Source organism: Perissodus microlepis, chromosome 7 (assembly GCF_051167445.1).
Source record: "Perissodus microlepis isolate ML-2025 ecotype Zambia chromosome 7, ASM5116744v1, whole genome shotgun sequence".
NCBI classification, from domain to species: Eukaryota; Metazoa; Chordata; class Actinopteri; order Cichliformes; family Cichlidae; genus Perissodus; species Perissodus microlepis.
This window is the reverse complement of record NC_140467.1, coordinates 19,516,524-19,538,778: the sequence shown is the minus strand read 5'-3', so window position 1 is coordinate 19,538,778 and position 22,255 is coordinate 19,516,524. Positions and strand designations below refer to the sequence as shown.

Here is a 22,255-nt window from a genome sequence, read left to right as displayed (position 1 = left end):
TCACAGAACTTGCAGTGTCACTGCTTTGAAAGCCACCAATCACATTAAGCCCTTCTTCCTTTGGGCTCTGCCCTCCAAGCTACCAAAAGTCAGATTGAGTCGAGCAAGCAGAATTCATCTTTGAGATTAGAGCCGCCTGCGTGAGTGTGAATCTGCCACAGCACCCCCTCGAATGTGTGATGCATCTTTGTGCTGAGCTGTGCTGAGTTGTACGCGTGCAGATTGTTGAATTTGAATACGTGCAGCTGTGAAATGAATTGCTCATTATTGTGTTTTGTCTTCTGCGCCTATTTCGACACAAATAAGACTCCATAGTTGTGCTACTGCAAATGAGTTCACCTGCTAGCCAGGGAGGGGCTGTGTGGCTGCCTGTCTGCCTCTCACTACTCGCCTTGCCACAAAATGCTGCAACTATTGAAGGCACTTTTAGCAAGCATGTGTAAGTGTGATGTTACAGTCTTGAAGCCAAAAGAATTTGCTGTGATCCTAACAGATTGCTGTTCACCCCCCCACTAGCACCCGAGGGATATCCAGCTCTCAGCACGATACTACCCTCACTGCTTCCTGGTGCCAACAAGCCTCTGTTTCACACGGTGGAGGTAGTGGAAGCAGGCGGAGCATTTTAGTCAGAGGGGGAAAGAAAGCCTTCATGAGCTCTCCACAGTTATCACCAGCCTGCCCCTGGCTAATAACTGTATCAGTTTTACACCAGAGTGTGGAGAGTGTGAGTGAGTATGAGAGAATATGTGCGTGTTGGTGTGGCAGTGTGGGTGAAACGGAGAAATCATCCAATGCGACGCTTGTTATTTATAGACCTACAGTGGATTTTTGTGTTAATAGAAATCAGCTGCAGTGTTACGCTTGTGTGCAACTGATTCAGGCTGTCATTTTTTGTGTATTTTTTGTAGAAGCACTATGTGAAATGTAAGTTTACATTTTTGTACCTTTTCAGTCTCAGCTGGCACTTAGACATTGATTAAACAAAGATAAATATAAAAACATATTTAATTGTTGATGAGCACAAGTGAAAAGTCAATGAGATAAACTTATTTTTCATTGTCCTCTATTGTTTTGCCTCCACTGGGATTATACAGAGAAATAGTATGAATCTCATATGGAACTTGCATACAGAATTCATACTGCTGAATTTTTTCATAAGCTAAGAAGAATTTTTCCAGTTCAGAATTCATGTGATCAGGTAGAAGTTCTGGAAGTACAACTATGTGAAAGCAGTCAATTAGTGATACAGAAGCAGCCGTATCTATATTAACAATGTTCAATGACCTATTGAAGTTATTGCTATTAGTTTTAGATGGTTAGGGGCGTGTATCTTTTCTGTATTCTACTTGAAGCACATGACATGAACACATAATATTTAACAACATTAATTAATATTTATTTGGCCCTAGTGCATTAGAGTAAAACAGTTACAGTCTTCTATGTAAGCTTCATGTGCTGTATGTACATAGCAGCTTCCTGCTGGTCTGGCTGTTCTGAGTCATTATTTGTTTTTTCACAGCTTTTATGATAATCAGCAGCTTTCTTGCACAATTAATTTTACTTCTGTTTAACAATTTCCAAATAGCTAATCATCGCCATATTTTTTTTATGATTCCCTTTTTTATTTTAAAAGAAAAAAAAAACCCTCAGCTTTATTTATTTACAATAGAATTTAGTGGATGTGAGTGGACGTGGGTGTATATTTGTGTGTGTGTGCGTGCCATTAAATGCATGTGTTCTTTTTGTTTGTATTGTGCACTCCCACACATCTGGCTATGTCTGCTCTGCCACTCCACTGGTGTTTGTCTGGAGGCCAGTGGGTTGGTCTCCCAAGGGGACCTGCAGTGGCTCTTTCCCAGGCCAGACTGCAGCTACTCTCCCAGAGCTTGCACAATACCAAACACTGCACTGGAATGTTGTTGGCTTCATTTTTTTCCTTCTCCCCTTTTGTTTTTTGTCTCCTTTTCTGTGTTTTTGTCTTGTGCTTTTGCTTTTTTGGCTTGTTTGCTTGTTTTTTTTATATTACTTTTCTCTCCTGAATTTATTCTGTTTGTTTCAGTTTTCTACAGATTTCAGTTGACTAATATTCCAGTGTAATTAATGCACTGATTTACAATTTTCATTGCCAGTGTTTTGACTTTTTCCCATAGGAACCAAAAAAAAATACAAAAATATCATTAGTAGTTATGAATTAAAAACATAAAAATAGTTATACAAGAATCAGAAAAAATTGTGCTTTATTTGGGGGGGAACACTCAAACGTTTGTTATAGAAAAGCAACCTGCTGACATTGACAGCTAACTTGGAATACTTTAGTCCTGTCACCAGTGGCTATATTGAAGGTAAACAACAGCAACTGAGACTTGAGACAGTTGGAACTGCTAAGAGATAATGACTGAGCCTTGCTACTTGCAGTGAGGACTTTGTTTTGACACTGTCATTTCGTTTTGCATCGACTGTTCCTAGTCAAATCTGTCACTAAGTAAGCAATGGGAGGTGAGCTCATAATGAGGTGAACTTGTCACACTGCTCATATCTATTTGTCAGCACCTACCACTAAAGGGCTCATGTGGCCCATGTTTACTGTCTGGTGAAGACTTTAGCCTTGAAGAAACTCCTGAGTAAATTTTCAAATAAAATGTGTGCTCATGTTCCAAGTAAATCATGTTCTTAGAGATTGACTTTTCACAATTAATGATTTGAAAATGCAGTTCTTGTTGCAGTTTTTCTCCTGCTTGCATTATGTTTATTATGTCAAAGAACACATGAAAATACCTGATTGTGTCCTGCCATTTATTTAAAGCTTAGATGCATCTGTGAAACATGGCCACAACTGTCTGTTTTTCCAGCATAAAACAAAAAAACAACAAATCCCAGTGGAAGCTTGAATTGTTGCCGATGCCACAACTCATTAGACTAGAGGCATGGCACTGTCGCAGTCTAGTGTAGGATCACACACAGACTGTATCTAAAAGCTGAACGTAAAGCCAATGTTTGAATCAAAGTGTGGAGTGCTAAGGTATCAAAACTAACAAGCTAACCACTCACAGATAGTTGCTAATAAGAGATTGTGGGTGAAATAATACTAGTACACTAAATCCACAGCTTTGCTACTTCATGGATGAGCTCGTAAATTGTCAGCCGTCACTCAAAGTAGCCACGCCCCTAATTTTAGGTCTTAACAGTAACCAGGTGGATGAGTTGTGGCTTTGAATGAGTTGTTATGGAGTTATTATTGGCTGTAAAGACCAAAACAGTTTTCTGTACAAGGCAGTAAACATGTTATTTTACATTGTTGAAGTTGGTCATTCAGCTTCAAGTGGCCATAAGAGAAACTGGAATTTCTTTTTTTACATTTTTATTATTATCATCCTCCCCACACACACATACACATCCCTGGAGGTTGCAGCTTCTGGATCAGTATCTGTGTTATTTATACACATTGTTATTGTCACTCTTTCAAAGCTGTGCGAGTGCCTCACCAACTCGACTTGTCTTCATGCGAGCAGACCAGCTGCAGCAGACAGTTTCACACAAACACAGAGTAGCAGCTGCAAAACTCACAGAGAGAGTGAGCCGTCTGGCCGCTTAGTACATTACAAGTGGACTCAGTCCATTACACTCAGTCCATCTTGAGTTACATCCACATGAATGGGGCCTTGATGCATCGTGAATCCCATAAAGGAGATGCACAGTAAAAGCCATTCATTTCCCTTTAAACTTTAATCATTGCACCGTACACAATATTTTTATGTAGAGTTCAGTACGGTTGTTTGTCAGCCAGTGAGTCTTAGTGTTTTGCCTGTTAAAGTGTTTTTGCAGTTGCCACATGTGAAAAAAACGGGGTTTTCATATATTCAACAACGATGTAATGCTGTTAGACGTAAATGTTTTTTGCGTCTTCCTGTTTGTGATCTTTTCCATGTTGCTGTTTCGTTCTCTCTCTTATGCGAGGGTTGGATGAAAGGCAATATCAGCCTTTTTTCATGCAAGGGTTTTTTTTTTTAATGTTTTATGTTATGATTTATGTTAACACTTCCGTTGTCTGCAGTTAGCTAGAATAATGTTATTTCTTGACTGTCAAATTTATATTTACATTCATTAATGTTCATCTTCAATGCTGCAGTAAATCATAAAGGATGAAAGGCAGTCACGGGATGTTAAATTTGCTGGTATTCCGGATCAGTTGTGATAAAGCTGCGGTTGAAATTATGTGGATAAACTGAGGCCTGTGCTTCCTCTCTGCTCCTTTCTGTTGTCTGGCTTCCTTGGTGGTCTGCATATTGTTGGCTCTGTAACTTGTTTGGATTGTGAAAGTGACTATTGAACATTCTGTAGGTTACATACCATGTCTCTCAGTACTGCTCATTTGTTGGAACATAACTCTTATAGTTAAGCCTGTAATTGAGCTTTGTTTTTTACTTAGCTGTGTCTGAGTTGTATTTTCTTAGTGGCTGTTTTCTCCCTGTTGCCTGCTCTGCAGGTCATGTCAACATCAGTTGAATGATTTATCTCTTACTGGTGTGTAACCAAATTAGTGCACTTAAGACACACAAATCTTTTTAGCTAATAAATCCTAAACTGGTTGCTTTTAATGTTCGGCCATTCATCCTTTTATGTGAAACTTGTGTCTTTTTAATGGGATTCACCAGTTGCTGTGAAAATCCATCTTTTTGTTCGACCTGCCTTCTTGGAGTCAGCACTTGTGAACATAAACATCCCTCATAAAGACACTGTAAGATCCAGCTAGTGATATTGCTAATGCTTCTTTGGAACTCCTCCATTTCCAATGAGATCATTAATGTTTATTTCAGCTCATTAATGCCAGAGGAGATGTAATGGGGACTGAAGCTGATTTTTAAGTTAACAAAGAGAGGTGAAAAATTGCATCTCAGTTGTGCAGTAAAATGAATGGTTGACTGTACTTAGGACACAAGTTCAATTGGGCAGCTAATGAGAGGCATGCTTCCTGGAAAAACTCCTTAAAACTGGAGATACGGACTGTGAAGTCATTTTGGCAGCATCGCATTGCTGAAAACGAGCTGAAATTTGGTCAGAACTGGGGAGCGAGTCAGCCATAACTTGGAGTGGACTTGCTTGAGAAATTGAAACAAGGCTGCCGTGTACCAACACTTGTGTGCACGCTCATCTACATCTACAGGACACGGCTTAAACCACTGTTGGCACAGAAGTAACATGAGTCCATATTAGTGGGCCTGCAATGTAAATATTTTTGTTCTATTTTTTTAACCAAAGATAATTGTAGAGAAACTTGTTACATAGCAGCAGGACCCTTGACTAAGTGAATAAATTAGTCTTGGATACTACTGTTATTTAAGGAGCCAGTACTTAGATAACTCTGAGAAATGCTTGAAGGGCATCACTTTAAATCCCTGGATGAGCAGAGAAAATCTGAGGAAAGGAGGCAATAAGTGAAGCCTGAACTTCATTTGCTGCTCTTTGAAAGCACTTCATCAATGTGCTGAAACTGCTGCTCAGAACCATTACTTTCACTATCTGTACACCAAACGGACATGTTTAATATAGCTTATGACACGCTGTCAAAATTATTTATACAAGAACCAACCAATAAAGTTTCCGATTTGCAGGACTGTAGGACTGAATATGTCAGTTTATATGTTAGCTGCCTAATAATAGCAGATTTCAGTACAATACAGCAAAACACTTTAGGCAGGTTAGCTTTACACTGGTTGAAGCAAAGACTGAAACAAAGCAAATGGATGTGTACGCTTGTCAGAGAGAAAAAATAATATTGGTGCAGCTCCAACAGTCTAGCAGTTGCCAGGCTAGTGCAATTAAAGTGTCATGAAAAACCAACTTGTTTTGAACTCATAAACTTAAAAACTTCAACATCTGGCAAAAGGCAGCCGAAGAGCCAACTACTAATGTTGGAGAAGTGATTATCCGTCCAGTAGAGTTCCAGGGACTCATCTCCGATGGATCTCGAAGAAAAAGAAAATCAATATAAAGTGTTGATCCATCAAGTTCTGCTTCAGTGATCCTTAGTGATGACTCCTTAAGTCTCTAGAGCTCTAAGGGAGTGATAAAACACCCTTCCTCCAAAAGAAATATTCTTTTATTTGATCATTTATGTTGTGAGAGTGGTGTCTAACATGGTGGCCTAAAATTTCCCATAGACATGCAGTTGTGTTTTGGCTGATCATTTCCTCAAAACATAACGTATGATGTCATTTTCATCGTCATTTCTTATCAAAACATTCAGTGACTCTGGGCCCTGTGAATGAACAAACCACTCCCAGCAGGAGACAAACACAGCAAAACTGAGTCACCTGATTCCCACAAGTTTCACATTTTTTCTTTCATTTGTCAGCCATCTCTGACCTCAAGAAATAAGTCATATTATAAAGCTTTTTGTCCTTGCAGCTGGCTGGTTGATGGGCCCTCGAAAACATGAAGCCTGGTAAAAAGTGACATTGGCTCACTGCAGCATCACTAACAGTAATGCTCTGTGTGCTTCGTGGCCTATTTTCCTTCCCTCCAAAATAACATCTTGAAAGCTTTTGATGTTGCACTCAAAGAATATATGACAGTGGTTTTCTTCTCTAATGAACTTGTGGTAGAAGACAACGACTTTTTCTCGGCTTAACAAACAACAGCGTGCCCTGCTTTCTCACACTTCCTGGCATCGAGCTCTGCAGTTCCATCCCTATTTCATATCTATTCTGCTCTTGTCTATCCCACTGCTACGGCTGTCTTATCATTCAAGCCCTCTGCCATAAAGCAGCAGAAAATCCCATATCCCATCTCCTCATGGCTTCAGCTTTCAGCCTTGGTTATTCTGCTATTATGTACCAGGCTCAGCGAGCTTCCACTCCCTCTCAATAAACGTGCTCTGGGTGGGAAATGAGCTCCTGTCCTCAGTATTCTGATTTTTCTCAAGGGAAAAACATTGCCTCTCTGTGGAGAGGTAAGTGTAGCAGAATCTGATTTAGAAATTTAACACGAGTTTCCTGCTTGTGGTTCTGGTGCCTTGCTTCTCTACATCTCAAGCGCTCATCTCCCATTCATTGGTCACGGTTTCACATGTTTGACTGGTTTGTCTGTTTTTTAACAGTCTCACTACTATGCTGTGGCTCTCTGTGTCTCCATATCCCCCAATTAAGCCTTTTTGACTCAACAGATTGCCCTATATGTACATGATATTCTTTAAATGTGTGAAGACTTTTCATGTGAACGATATAACAATATGAGGTAGATCTTTACATTTGTGTTGGTGGTAAATTCTTGTGTCTTGTTTACAGTCATATTGTTTCTTACCTGGAAGTTAAAAATTCTCCTGCTATGTGTTTATTTGATTGATGCAGTGTCAGCATTAATGCAGACATCTCATCCACTCTTGTGATGAAGAAAGAACCAAGCTGAAAGGCATGAAAAACTTGATTTGCCAATGCATCTATGTACCAGCTTTTACCCCTGGTTGTGAGATCTGGGTAATGACTGAGACATCAAGGGCACAAATACAAGGGACTGAAATGAGTTCCCTCCATAACGTGGCTAGGCTCTGCCTTAGAGATAGGGTGAGGAGCTTGGATGTCTAAAAGGATATCGGAGTAGAGCTGCTGCTCGGTGTTGAAAGGTCTCAGTCGTCCAACTGGAAGGAGACCCCAGGGTACACCCAGAACTCACTGGAGAGATTATATATCTCATCTGGCCTTCGAACGCCTCAGGATCCCCCAGGAGGAAGTGGAAAGTGTTACTGGGTAGAAAGATGTCTGGAATGCCTTGCTCAGCCTTTGAATGGGTGGATTCTGTTTCCGTTTTTATAAATCATCTACCCTTAGTTTGATATTTGGTCGTCAGCCCAGGTATGAACAGACGTCGGAGTTCCTCAAACCTCTGTTTGAGGAGTAAAAAGCAACAGCATTATTGCCTCCAGTACAGGATGATGTAATGATGTGTTATCAAAAGCATATATTGAATAAGCAGTGAAGAAAATGGCAAGAAATACATTTTAAATTGAGGCAAAATATCTTTAAGAAAATGGATTCTCTACATTCTCCACCCACAAGGGTTTTTGTTGAAAGACCTCTGGCAGTATTTTATCTTGTCATGAATCAAACAAATCACTGATTCTAACCAGAGCCCAGAGCCTGTGTACTTTTGCCTACAGACTGTTCAACATAAATGTTATCAAACTAAACTGTTCTTCTAACAAACAGTAGGTTTTCTATCTTAGTGTCTCACATTCAGACAGACAGAATTGTTGCATCCTCTTCTCTTCAGCTAGCCCAGCCACACAACTAGACACCAGTGTCTACCTGAGTCAGTCTCAAGCAGGTGGTAACAGGAAGAGCGATGAGGTTGGGCCGGTTGGGCTCCGCTCTGGTTTAGATGTACTGGTTGCTAAACACATAGTGACATCCTTGCAGACTGCCTCCGACAGGTCCCACATGCTTTATCTTCTTTAGAATGAGTATATCTCTGGTGCGTCAGTTCACTCAGCTGTGACTGATGGAGGGCAATGATGAGGAAGCCTCAGGTGTATTGGGTGAATAAAAAATAAATAAATAAATACGGGGAGATGTGGTGAGATAGGAGTTTAAAAAATGGGCTTTCAAGTGTAAGAAGTAGGAGTCCCAGAGAGAGGTTTTCTTTCTAATCAGTTTTCATCTTTTTGCTAACATCTGTGTTGGTTTGCTGCACATTTAACTGACTCCTTGAACTATTGCTTTTTTGTTTTTGTTTTTTTAAAAGGCCACACATTGAGATGACTGTTTTAGGCATTCCTAGAGTAGATTTCAGTAAATAAAGTTCTATCCCACCAGACCCTCTAGAGAAGTTATTCTTATCCCAGTACAAATCTGGGTCTCACTTGGCAGTCCCACGGGGGCTTGTGACTTGGTGGTAGTGGCACCAAGCAGCAGGTGCTGTGTGATATCTCGCCTGGCACAAAACCAGACAGTGTTTGCTGCTATCAAATGAGGAGCAGATGGTCACAGATCATCGGTCAGCACTGCATCTCATATGAACGACTACCTTGCACTGATTTGATTGGGGGGAAAAAATAAAAAAAATGAAGGGTAAAGCAGAAACCTGCCCTCAAAGTCCTCATCTTATTTGACTGTCTTTGTTTTTAATGAGACAAAGCTTTGTTGGTTTGTGTGATGTTTATCATCGGTATGAGTAGTTTGTTGTTTTCAGATTTTTGTCATTGAGGGAAAGCCACAAGTGGCACCACCAAAGTTTCTACATTTTTGTGGGAATATGGGATTGAATTATGCATTTAGGCATGGGTGTGTGTGTGTGTGTGTGTGTGTGTGTGTGGGTGTGTGTGTGTGTGTTTGTGTGTGTTTTTTTTTTTTGTCTTGTGAATGCTCATTATGACAGCAGCCACGGTTGTCTTCATAGAGCTGTCAGATTTTGATATACTGTCTTGCGGCCTACTCGCTGACAGGAATCACTGACAGCACAAGTCCCTTTGAGATGAAGTCAACTTTATATGGTGGACAAAATAATAACAATTAAAAGAAACACACACGAGTCTTAATTAGGCTAAGATTTGGATTGTGTACCACAAAAAACTTAACAAAAAACCCCACAATGCATTTCCTTATGTAGCTTTTACATTTTCTGACAGGCTGTATAAAAAACATTTCTTTTATAAAGAAACTAAAATTGCTGTGACCTTGGATCATATTTGCTTACATTTTTTGGCAGCTGTCCCTCTACTCCTTTTTGATTGTTTGTGGGGGTGTTTGTGAATCCCTGTCTTATCCTTCAGAGTGTGTGTAGGTGAGCTGATGCAAGTGAATCCTTGTTCATCCTAGTTGCTTCTGCATTGGACCATTTTTGTTGTTGTTGTTTTTGTTTTGTTTTTCCAGAAATCCAGCTGACTTCTACATTGTGTGTTGTCTTCAGAGATCTTCATAGTGTAGAGTAAGCTGTGGAAATTTTAAATCTTCATTGTTGTGAACTAATACTCTTAAATATCATTTGTTTGTTTGGCGTTATTTTCACTGGACAATAGGCTTGATAATTAGGCTTTTGTTTGTTGTTTATATGTTGCTCTTAGCCATGATTCACTCTGCAACCTTTTATTTTTGAGCAAGAAGAATAGGGGAGTCGCATCATGTTACAGTACTGTGAAAAAAGTCTTGAGTCTCCCCAGTTTCTTTATATTTTGTTGGCTGCAGGAATTTAATGAGTCGTTTGCAAACATATTTATTGTTGATATAGTATATAAGGCAAACACAGAGTTTGTACAATTCTAATGACCTTGAAAGTCAATATTTGGGATGACCACCTTTAGTATTCAACACAGTGTGAGAACTCTCTCAGGCAAGATTTCTTACCATTTCTTTAATCTTCAGGAATAGTTCTCCAGGCTTCTTGAAGGACATTTAAAGCTTTTCTTTGGATGTTGGCTGCCTTTCGTTCCACTCAGGATGATCCCACACTACCTGAATAACGTTGAGGTCCAGGTTCTGGAGAGGCCAACCCATGACTGGTAGTGTTTCGTTGTGTGTTGGAGGCAGTCTTGTTTTGTTTGCATTGGCAGTGTGGTTGAGATCACTTTACCAGACACTTTGCAGATGGTATTGCATGGTGGGTCCAAATCAGACTGTGTTTTTCTGTCTTCATAATTCTATCAGTTTTGCTGAGATCCCCAACACCGCTGGCTGAAATACATCCCTAAGCCATGACACATCCTGTTTTACTGATGATTGTAGATACTCACTATTGCAGCTCTCTCCTGCCCTTGCGTTAACAACAATTTGAACTAGAAATTTCTAAGTTTGGATTTGTCACTCCATAAAACCTGTCACCACGGATTTTCAGTCCTGTTCATATGTAAATTGGGATACCTCGTTTTTCCCTTCTTTTAGAATGGCTTCTTGACAGCCACCCTTCCATGGGGACAATTTTTGATGAGGCTTCAGAAGACGGTGGATTCATCTGCAGAGCCAGATGCATCTCTCAGTCTAGGCACAAGGTCTGGACTGAAAGTGAGTGAAAAAGCAGCCAATGTCCAAACAAAAACTTTGAAAGGCTTTCAGAAAGACCACTTTAAAACAATGACCTAACATTAACACATAGGTTCAAAAGCTCATTGCAGCTCTTTAGCAAGTTGGTGGCCTTCCCAGTTGGAGCAATTTGGTGTTCAGCATCTGGTTCCAGACATGTAGACAGGTGGAGTCGAGGATCAAAACATGTTATGTAATCACAGATGTAGTTTACCAAGTGAATGCATAATCATTTTGTCACAGATTTGGGGTTCACATGCAAGTCATGGTATGTTGTTGGTGTTCACAGTAAAAGTGTAAAGGTGTCTTTGTTGGCAATGGGTTGGATGGTGTGATTGCGTGTGGGACACCTTGTAGCTCTGGTGTTTGGTGGTGGTGGTTTGCATAATTTAAGTCTCACAGCTTCTGCTTGAAGTGCTGTTTGAAATAAAGCGGGGCAGGAGAGAGACAGATTTGCATATCTCAGAAGACAAAGCAACAGTGGGAAAAAAAGAAAGCCTTCAGTAAACGGCCTGAATAAGAAGAGAGTGGGTAGGGAGAAAGAGTGGGAAATTTTTGAGCCACAGGGAAAAAGACAAAACAACAAAGAAAAAAAACTTTGCGAGGGAAAAGAATGGAGGAGGAAGAAATGCAGATGAGACAGAAGAGCTTTTCGAAATGAGTGGAGAGGAGACTTTGGGGCAGCTGCTCGTGCACAACAAACATTATAATTCTTATGAGATGCAACATAATTATAAGATAATTATAAGACACAAAGAGCATTATCTGAGTTTGATTTGGGGATTTGGCTCAAACACATATTTCCCTATGTAATTATGTAATAATCTATTCTTTATTTACATGTAACACAACCTCAAATCCTTTCCAGAAAATTTGGGACACTGTGTGAAATGTAGATAAAAAGTGAATTCATATATTTTTGCTAAAACAATATAAAAAAAAAACAGTTTCAACATGTGATGTTGCATCTGTGCCATTTAGAAGTGGAAATAAGATTTAAGTGATTTCCAAATCATTGCAATCTAAGCTGATGTGCAGTTCACAGTGAATCCTAAATTCTTTGAAAAGGTGACCCGAGTGCGCTTCTGAGTTTCATTGGAAGTGGCAGGCAACTGGTAGATTACAGTCATAGCAATAGTGGCTGCAATATGTGGTGCCAATAGATAATTTGTGAAGCAGGGAACAGTAAGCTGATACATGTAAGTGACCGTTTCCAAAACAAAATAACAGTCGTACAGCTGACAAAGTTTTCTGCTGAGCTGAGACAGCACATAACACCCGGCGTTAGCTTGTTCCCACCCACACCGTGCTCCAATTCCAGTTTGAGTTGCTGGGTTAAAATTCCTAATGAAATGCTTGGTTCTGTTTGATAACTATGCTAATGAAAATAGTCATGAAGCCATCCTATAGATTAGCCAGATTTCCTTCATTCATTGCTACTTCATTAAATGGCAACATTTTCGTAATGCTGTAACCTAATTTCGAACAAGCAGTGAGGGATGTCCCGTGTCCTCGTGGCAATTTGTTAGAGATAGAAGATGTCTCAACTTTATGTTGATTATTCACTTATCTTTCTAGGCACAAAAAAATCCAATTTTCTAGGATGCCATTACAATTTTGATGAAGAGCATTTCATTACCTGTATTATCTGTCTTTACTGACATAAAGGGATCCGTTTAAATTGTCACTAATGCCTTGGCCTCATCAAATATGCATGAAAGGATAGTCGGTGATAAACAAAAACACAAGATGGGGGAGAATAACTGAGTAGACAGCAGTAGACTGTAGATAAATTATGCGTTTATTAATCAGTATTTATGTTTGGTAGAAAAGGTGGTTATTTCCTTTATTCTGGATAAATGGAAAAGCAGCTTCTAAGAAAGAGAAAATACGACTGTCCACACTAATGGAAATGCTGCAGATTCAGAGAGTAGAAACGCACAAAGACGGGATCAATAAAGCAATGTCTATGATAAAATAATCCCAAACAAAGCGAGGGGGAAAAAGCATTCCTGTGTTAGTGAGCAAAATGTCTGTTTATCATTGTTTTTATTAGTATTGGATCCAATTTGCTGTATTGTTATTCATCACATTTCCGCTGTGTTGCGTAATATCTGTTACATAATGAAAGCATCACAAAAATAGATGTCTATAATTTGGCTGATGGCCATAAGTAGGAACACTTTTATTGCAAAAAAAGGAGAACTGCATTTAGGATCATGTTAATGTTGAAACAAAGTCGATGGCATAAGCCAGAGGGATTTCTTGTGTCACGATGGTTTTCTCTTTCTTTCTGCATCAAGTCGGATGTATTATAGTTTAATGACTGTGTCCCTCATGTTGAGCTGTGTGAGCTGCTTTTCGTGGTTTACGAAAAGATTAATTGGTATAAGAGAAGTCATCCGGGGCTTCATTTGTCCTGGGTTGTCCTAGATTGTCCTGGTATCTACATATTTGATTATTTCATCCCCTTTTCTCAAATATCTGCAAAGACTTGTTAATACTTATTATGTATTCTTGGTGTTATCGGTCCAGTCTTTCTTTTTTTCCCAGTGTTAATTCTAAAAGCAAATTTTAAATTTGACTTTTGACTAAAATGTCATTTAGTTTTGGCATCTAGGTTCTTTTGGTTTTAGTCAACTAAACATTATAGAATATAAGATTGTTGTCGGCCAAACCGACAACAATCGGTTTGGCCGACAACAATCGTGTTTTTACTGGAGAACGTTGCTCTAATGGGTTAAATATTATTTTCCCTTGACTCTTCTTTTCTTCCTAAGTGTTAACATGTTACGTATTCATGAGAAACAAGTGTGGGAGCTAGCTGTACTGTTCCCCGAGGGCTCCTGAAATGTGTTCCTCCAACTTTACTAAACAAGGAGATTAATTCTGATTGGATCAAACTCTTCCCACCTTTCTACAAAACTTATTCAGTTCTGATTGGATCTCATCTCTCTAGAATATTTTCATCTCGTTTTTACTCGTTGATGAAGGAGTCAATACTTTTCATTATAATTTTTGTTCTTGTGCATCAGCTTTTATTTATGATGAAAATGAGCGAACAGTTTAGAGAAATGCTTCTTTCCAAGCAGTTTGATTTATTATTGTAGATGCTCTGATCATTAAATGTAAATAATCTGTGATTGTTAGTGTTACATTTATAGTAAATCTTAAGGGTTTTGACCAAAAGTGTTGCAGTGTGCTGCAGTCATGCAAGAACAGGTGGTGGGAGGTCTTGTAAGTTACATCATGGAACTAGTTTTGCTCAGAAAAAATCTATAATATACAAATATGTTTTACTTGTTGCTGGGTGCAGTGTCATATTAGCTCCCACTGTGACAGGATTTGAAAATAAAATCAAACAGCAGCAGAATTTTAATGAGGGAGAAGAGAAAAGTAAAATATGTTGTCACATCCATCACGGGTGGTTTCTACTGGTGGATTTGTGGATGTGACACATTAAATATCTGATATTTCCCAATTCTCACAAGTGTGATCAGAATTATGGCAACAATGAAAAGTGAAGTATCTTATTAGAAAGCACCCTGATAGCTGCTGCTCATAATTCCATCAAACTGATTTGGAGTCAATAAACACAATAAGGAGTCTTTTTTTCCTGATTTCCACAGAAAACTGCTCACTTCCTCCCCTCCATCTGCTGTCTGTCAGGGAAGAAATAATGCACTTACAAAGTCTGCCAGGTCTACATCTTATTAAAAACAGCTCCATTTTCTTAGTGTGCAAAGCATTGTTGAAAAAAGTGAGATCCTTAAGTCTCAGGATCTCGTGGATGTTCATGGAGCAATGACCTACAGTTTGCGCTGGGGTAGTTTGCAGCCAGTTGTAAAGCAGCTAGGATGAGAAGTGGCACCTCTGAGTCTGAGGCCATGGTTCTGAGTCTGAAAAGAGTGGCATGCTAAATCAGGGTTGGGAATGAGTTGCTGGAGGATCTCAAGTGCCTCAGGGTTTTGTTCACAAGTGAGGGAAGAAGGGAGTGGAAGAGTGGCAGGCGGATTGGTGCAGTATCTGCAGTATTGCGGATGCTGTACTGGTCTAAGTATGAAAGTGAAGCTGTTGATTTACTGATCGATCTACATTCCCACCCTCATGTATGGCAACAACCTGTGGGTACTGAATGCCAGTGGCATGAATAACCTTCCTGTGTGGGGTGTTTGGGCTCTCCTTTAAAGATAAGGTGGGCGTCCTTTCGATTTTTAAGCACATGTGAAAAAACAAAGTCCTAATAATGTTGTCCTGTAAGGGTCAGAATTGGACAAAACAATGATACGTGCCGTCACTGTAAACGAGCAGAAATACTGTTATGGTCCTTTCACAGACACACTGGGCTTTCTTGGGCTTTAGAAAGTTACTTTTTGAAAGTCTGCCACAGTGCCTACGTGTCACACTGTGACAGCTTTGGAATAATATTGTGTGAATTGCAGCCACTGTTTCCTGTGTGGATGCAGCCTGTTCGGTGTAACAGCATAAATCTTCTCCCGCCCAATGTGACTCGGTCAGCAGAGTTTGATTCAGGAGTTCCTCTTTTATTGTGTCTGGCCCTGGGCGGGGTGTTGTCATTGTAACATCCTTCCGTACGGGACCTGACGTCCATGATTCACCTAACCCTGCTGATATCAGCTCTGCTATGAGTCATCCCACAGCTTTATTTGGTTAACTGCTAAGTTCAGTCATAAAAGTGCAAAATACTCAAATATTTAATTAGGTAAATATTAATTTGCTAATGCTTTTGTGATAAACTGTCAGAAGAGAAGAAAAGCCAAGGTTCTCTTAACATTGTTCTGTTAATATTGCATTTTAAGTTGCACAGGTGGTCATTGTAGAATGTCTGCATGATTGTTATTTGGTTGCCTTAAAAAAACATTCTGTCCCAAACAAAAGGCATCTGAAAATCTGTGTTTGGATGTCTTTTTACCTATAAAGCATATTCACTTGTGAGACCAGCCCAAGTGTTTTAAAATAGTCCATTGGTGGACCCTATATGTCAAGCAAAGCTGAATAAGCTCTTAAATCCCAGCCAAAGACATAATATTGGTTTAGAAAACGACACTTACTCAGGTGTTGCTGGCTGAGGGGGCTTCAAACTATATTGATTGATTTCCATGGTTAAAAATACAAAAGATTCCCCATTATCATCATCATCAATATTATCATCATCAAGGACTGTAGTGAAGACCAGTTGCAGGTCTGCATGTTATTTCCTGCAAACATTTTTGCAAAGACACACAATCCTGTTTATATCAGCAGTGCTAAGGTGAAGCAGGCTGTGGAACTAATCCATAGCATTAGTAATAGCTGTATTTTAAACACAAATGTACATCAATGTGGATATGAAAGCCAAAACTCAAATAGTTTTTTCTTAGGTCATGCTCAAGTGTGTCTTAATAACATATTTTTTAAGGTTTCACATTGTCAACTCGCAGACCATGTCAGATAAATCATGCTACCTACTTACACTGTTAAGTAAGGGTAGTAAGTTCAAAAGTTCAAAACTAAATTCATTGCCTTTTATTGATTTTTTTTTTTTATGCACCTTCTCTTGTAGTTAACTGTTTTATTGTATTTTATTTTTTCCTTGAAAATAATCTGTTGATGGCAGGCTAGTTTTAGAAATGGTGCATAAACTGTGTCAGATTATGTAACCTACCATTCCTGTGTAATATTTAAACATGGACTGAGCTTGAATTTAATTGGCTATTTGAGTTACACTTCACTTATTATCCATGGATTTGATGTTAATGTGGTATTTCAGAGCTTGTTATAATTGGCTGTGAGAAGCTGGACTGGTCAATCAGGATAAAGCACATCTAAATGCTAATGGCTTTTTCTTTGTCTTTCTTCTTCTTCCTCCATTAGATTCATGATTTGCATTGAAGTGGGGCTTAACCGGATATAAGAAGGGTTCCAGAAAAATGTTTAATCCCATCTTTCCTTCTTTGAATGTATTTAGTAAACAACTAGGGTAGGGCCTTTATCACTCTGGTACTTTTTGTTAGCGTTGTATAATTACAGAAGTACATAAATATGACCGGATAATTGGACTGGTGCTGATAACCAGAGTTTTAAATGTCAGCCTTTGTCATTTTACAGATTGAATGGTGTGGATTTTTCACCACTGATCTTTTTTTTTTTAAGTGGGTTGTGTTTTTTAATAGGTGCCATTGTTTTTAGAGTTTATTTTACTTAAAACAGTAACTGTGTGGTTGGGTGCCAGTTTTCAGGTCTTTGGTTGTTTGCATTCAGTCCAGCAGGAAGAGAATATTAAATGACCCAATTTCAACAGGTGATTTAATATTGAACAGACTGAGGTGTCTTATTGAATGCTGATTTTGAAAATAAGTTTCAGTCACACCCCAAAGTCTGTGAACTATGTATGTTCTTGGGTTTCTTGTATAGTTTTATTTTTACTTGGTTTTGCCTTGAGGCTGTACACTTTGATATTTTGTGGATTTCAGTCTAATTTCCAGCAGTGAAACATCAAATGTTGACAGTTAAGAGCAAATCACTCACTGGCCTGATAACGCATTTTCCATAGCCTTCAGTCTTCCCTCATTGTCATCAAATTTTATGTGAATATGTATTGGAAGAAGCCCTGCACATAGTAAAGTGGTTAGAACTGTTCCCTCACAGCAAAAAGGTCCTGGTAAAGTCCAGTCTGGGGCTTTTCTGTGTGGAGTTTGCATGTTTTCCCCGTTTTTCCTGCTTGGGTTCTTTCTGCACACTCGGACTTCATCCCACAGTCCAAAAACATGCATGAGGTTCAGTTAGTTGGTAAACCTAAATTGTGAATAGGTGTGAATGTGAGAGTGAATGGTTGTCTGTCTCTTGTGTTGGCCCCGTGACAGATAGGCAACCTCTCCAGGGTGTACTCCACCGCTCACTTTGTGAAGCTGGGATAGCCCCCCCCCCCCCCCCCCCCCCCTGCACCCCTGAATTGGATAAGCAGAAGAAAATGGAAGGATGGATGTATCACAAGAGCCACTGGTCACACCGATCATGTGTGAACTCTGCTGAATCACATTTTCCATCTGAGTAAAAGTTCACAGGATTTTGGATTTTGATTCAGTAACAACATCAGTGACTTCATTTTACTTAAGCTTGACTCAAACAGTCCATAATAATACAGAAATAACCTGTTTCAGTTCCCACTGCTTCTGCCCCTTGCCTTTCTGAGTCTTGTAGGACCATTTTGGGTTAGAAAACAGATCAGCTCCCTGTAGGATGGACTGAGGTAGTAGAGAAAGTTTGCCACCTAATGGAGAAATTGAAATACTGCCTTTCTGAATCATTCTCTCCCTCCCACAGATGATTATTTTTTGTTGTGTTTTTGCTTCTGCCTTTCTGCCTCATCCTACTCTTTGCCTTAGTTAAGTCAATGTTACAAGTGTTGCATGAATAAATCTAAATGTACAACTAACTGAACTAAGTTTAATGTATTCTTTTCTCTCCTGTTGTGTTTTTCAGGTCTGAGGTCCTCCACGTTTGAATTGTTTCAGTCATTATTCATCTACAGATACTCACTGTAGTTTGGAGCTTCATGGAGGGATTTCCTGTCCACTGACCTAAAGGGCTGACTTACTGGACCCGCAGCCATGTCGGCCTGCAGCACCTTCACAGAGCACGTGTGGAAACCAGGCGAGTGCAAGAACTGCTTTAAACCAAAGAGTTTGCACTGTCTAGCTCAGAGTAGTGGAGGGAAGCCTCCTTCTGAGCAAAGACCTCAAACATCCCAGCAACAGAACCTTCCAGCTGCTGGTGCCAGAGCCAATCCTAACCATACCACCACCAACTCCCAGCGGACTGGCAGTGGATCTGCTCGCTCAGGACACTTTCGTCCACCTGTGGCCAAGAAGCCAACCATCGCTGTTAAGCCCACTATGATGCTGCCCTGCTCCTCTGCAGGACTTGATTCAGATGGCAATCTCCAGCAACCACCAAATGTAATAGAGCAGGGGAAAACATCAGCCTTCACAGTCTGGAATCGCAATGGACTGAACCGCAAAAGACCTGGTGGGCCCAGCAACAACAATGAAGGAGAGGATGACAATGATGAGATTGAGGGTTATGGACCACTTAGCCCGAGGACACCTAGTGGAAATAACAACAACAGTGGATTGACAGATGTACTTAAAGAGATTGCTGGGTTGGGCCCTGGTTCTAGTCCCACGCAACTTTCTGGCTCAAAGGACTTGTTTTGGGGTCGGATCAGTAGTTCATACCGACGATCCTTAGAAAGAGGCATACCAGCTTCAAGCTGTCTGGCTATGGGAAGTAGTAGTAGTGGTGGTGGTGGTGGTGGGGTTGGGAGCACTGCTCAAAAACGGGTATCCCTGAGCGATAGTACCAAGATCATCAGCACAGAAGGTGGTCGCTTTTGTTATCCGGACTTTACAAGTGAAAGTGAAGATGAGGAGGATGAAGATGATGATGATGAGGAAGACACTGAAAGGGATGATGATGAAGAGCATGAGAGCTGGGATGAAAGCGATGAAGAGTTGGTAGCCATGGAAATCCGTATGCGAGGACAACCACGATTTGCTAATTTCCGTGCTGCCACGTTGTCTCCCGTTCCCTTTGCTGCGGGGAAAAAGTGGAATACTGTGCCGCTTCGCAACCGCTCACTACAGCGAATTTGTGCGGTGGACTATGATGATAGCTATGATGAGATCTTAAATGGCTATCCTTCCATGGATTCCAATGGAGGGCTGATTTCCTACGGACCTCACGATATGCTAGGCAGCGGCTTCCTGTCAAATTCTGAGTCTGCCACTTCTCCTGAATCATCGTCATCAATACCGGAGGATTCTCGAACAACATCCAGCAGCGGTAGCAGTGCTAACTGTGTCCTTCGAAATGGCTTGCATTCTCCCACATTTTGTAAGCCACCTATCACCTGCACTTCTCCTCCTAAGAAGGAATCTGTCAACAGGGCACTGAGTCCACTAAAGGTAGCTGAAACACACAAGGCTGTCCTGGCTATCAGATTAGAGGATCAGGATGGCAGAGAAGGGATGCCAATGCCCCAAGCGCTTCCTGGTCAGCCAGTCACTATAAGTTTTAGTCCCACAGAGGAGCAAGCTAAACCTTACCGTGTAGTAAATTTGGAAAAGTCATTGATCTGTAAGCCTTACACTGTAGTAGATGTCTCAGCATCCATGGCCAATAAAGATGAACAGATTCCAGATTCTCAAAAACCCAAAAACCAATCGATGCCTTCAAGCCCTACAACATCTAGTAGCACTCCTTCAGCCCAGGCCGTAGCTCCAACGTCCCCAATATCTGTGTCTTCTCCTGTGATGCCAACATCACCTACTTCTTTTGCTCTGTCAGGTTCATCCCAAAAAAAGATTAGCAGCATACGTTACCAAGAAGTGTGGACATCAAGCACAAGCCCTCGCCAAAAAATACCTAAAATAGATTCAGGGGTTGGGAATAATCCTGTCCCTGCCCTGACCACTCAGCACTGCAGTCACAAGTCAGCTCCCACTTCTCCCATTGCTGGGCTATCTTCTTCTCGAACTGTACCTGTGAAATCCCCCAATTTATCAGAGATCAAATTTAACAGTTTCAATAATGCAGGCATGCCTCCTTTTCCCATTATTATCCGAGATGAGCCTGCTTATGCCCGCAGTGCCAAGAATGCTGTCAAGGTACCTATTGTTATTAATCCAAGTGCATATGATAACCTAGCTGTGTATAAGAGCTTTCTGGGACTCAGTGGGGAGCTACCACAGACAAAAGGGATGGGTAATAGGGTAGCCAGCCATACTTATGAAGAGATTGGATCCTCTGAGAGTGTCCAGTCCGCCTCAACAGAGAAAACTCTCTCTGGTAGAGGAACATCAGAGCGAGCCTCCTTTGAGGAGACAAAGGTTCCACTTGAAGCAGTGTCAAAAGCACCAAATCTACAACCTAGAACCACTACAGACTCTTGCACTGTGACAAGCACTGTAATGGGCTCCACAAGTGGGGCATTCTCACCCACTACATCAACAAATTCTCCCGCCAATCCTGCCATTACTGCAAATGCAAACGTACCTGCAGCCAGCACTACTGCCAGTATTGTTACACACACTTATAAGACAAGTGGAGATGCTGCTTGCAATAAAGATGATAATACAAGCTTAGCTTTATCTGCTGGGACAGCTGTAAGCCATAGGGAGGAAGCCAGTGCTGTGCTTTCACAGATTGTGGCCTCCATCCAGCCTCCTCAATCTCCTCCGGAGTCCCCATCAGCACAAACCAAATCTTTTAATTCCGAGGAGTTATATGCCCTCCCACCTGATGCCATTAAGGAGACCCTTCTTCGGCCCAAGTCTCTCTTTTCCCCAACTGATGGCTGTCTTTCCAAGTCAAAGAAAGACACACCCTCAAAAGTTTTGTCTAAGTCTCAGAGTGCCTCTGCTGCTGCCCCACTCTCAAGCCCCCAGCCTGAGCCCACTGCCCCCTTCCCTCCTCCAAGATCTACATCCTCTCCTTATCATGCTTCTAACATACTCCAGAGACATTTTGGAAACTGGACCAAGAGCTCTGCCTCCAGTTCACCAGTGCGACCTGGCGAAGGTGAAGCGAGTCCTGGAGGGGAAGGGAGACGTAGTTTAGCAGAAAGCTCCAAACCTAAACGCTGGATCTCCTTCAAGAGCTTTTTTCGTAGGCGGAAAGACGAGGATGAGCAGAGGGAGAAGCTGGAGAGAGAGAAGGAGAAGGGCAAGCTTGTCGGGCTTGATGGAACAGTCATTCACATGCTTCCACCACCACCAGCTCAAAATCAGCACTGGTTCACTGAGGCAAAAGCAGAAGATCCCACCCAGAAACCAACCATTATCTTCACCTATAAACCAGACACTGGCAGTAGCCACGGTGATGAAGGAGAACTACGGGTAGAGGAGTGCAGAGAAACTACACTACTGAAACCTGACGGAAACAAAGATCCTAGGCCTTTGAGTCCAGGCAAAACAACATCCTCACCCAAGGCTGGAGGAGAAAATTGCAAGGATTTAAGGTATTTTAAAATTTTTGTTTAGTCTTCCGAAGCCAGAAAATGCCCTAAAAAATGCAGTTATTTAATTGTAGTTTCGGTTTTCAATAAGAATACTGTCAGAACATGAAACATGTTCTATAAAATCTCACCACTAGATTTTAGTAGGTTTGCAGATTGCAGTGTTGAGTTCTATTGTCTTACCCCTCTCAATTCAGCTGCATAATCCTAGCTACGGTGCGTGCTGACAAAC

The 22,255-nt window shown here is 40.8% G+C and overlaps 1 protein-coding gene across 3 annotated transcripts in view; it reads left to right on the top strand.

Moving 5' to 3' along the window:
- The window catches only part of peak1 (pseudopodium-enriched atypical kinase 1), a 104,537-nt gene that overhangs the window by 54,142 nt on the left and 28,140 nt on the right, over nucleotides 1-22,255 (top strand). For all 3 annotated transcript variants that reach the window (XM_084934023.1, XM_084934021.1, XM_084934022.1), the window contains one exon: nucleotides 18,489-22,026. In XM_084934023.1, coding sequence (XP_084790149.1) covers nucleotides 18,617-22,026 — 3,410 coding nt within the window. In that variant the 5' untranslated portion in view covers nucleotides 18,489-18,616. The remainder of the gene's footprint in view (nucleotides 1-18,488; nucleotides 22,027-22,255) is intronic.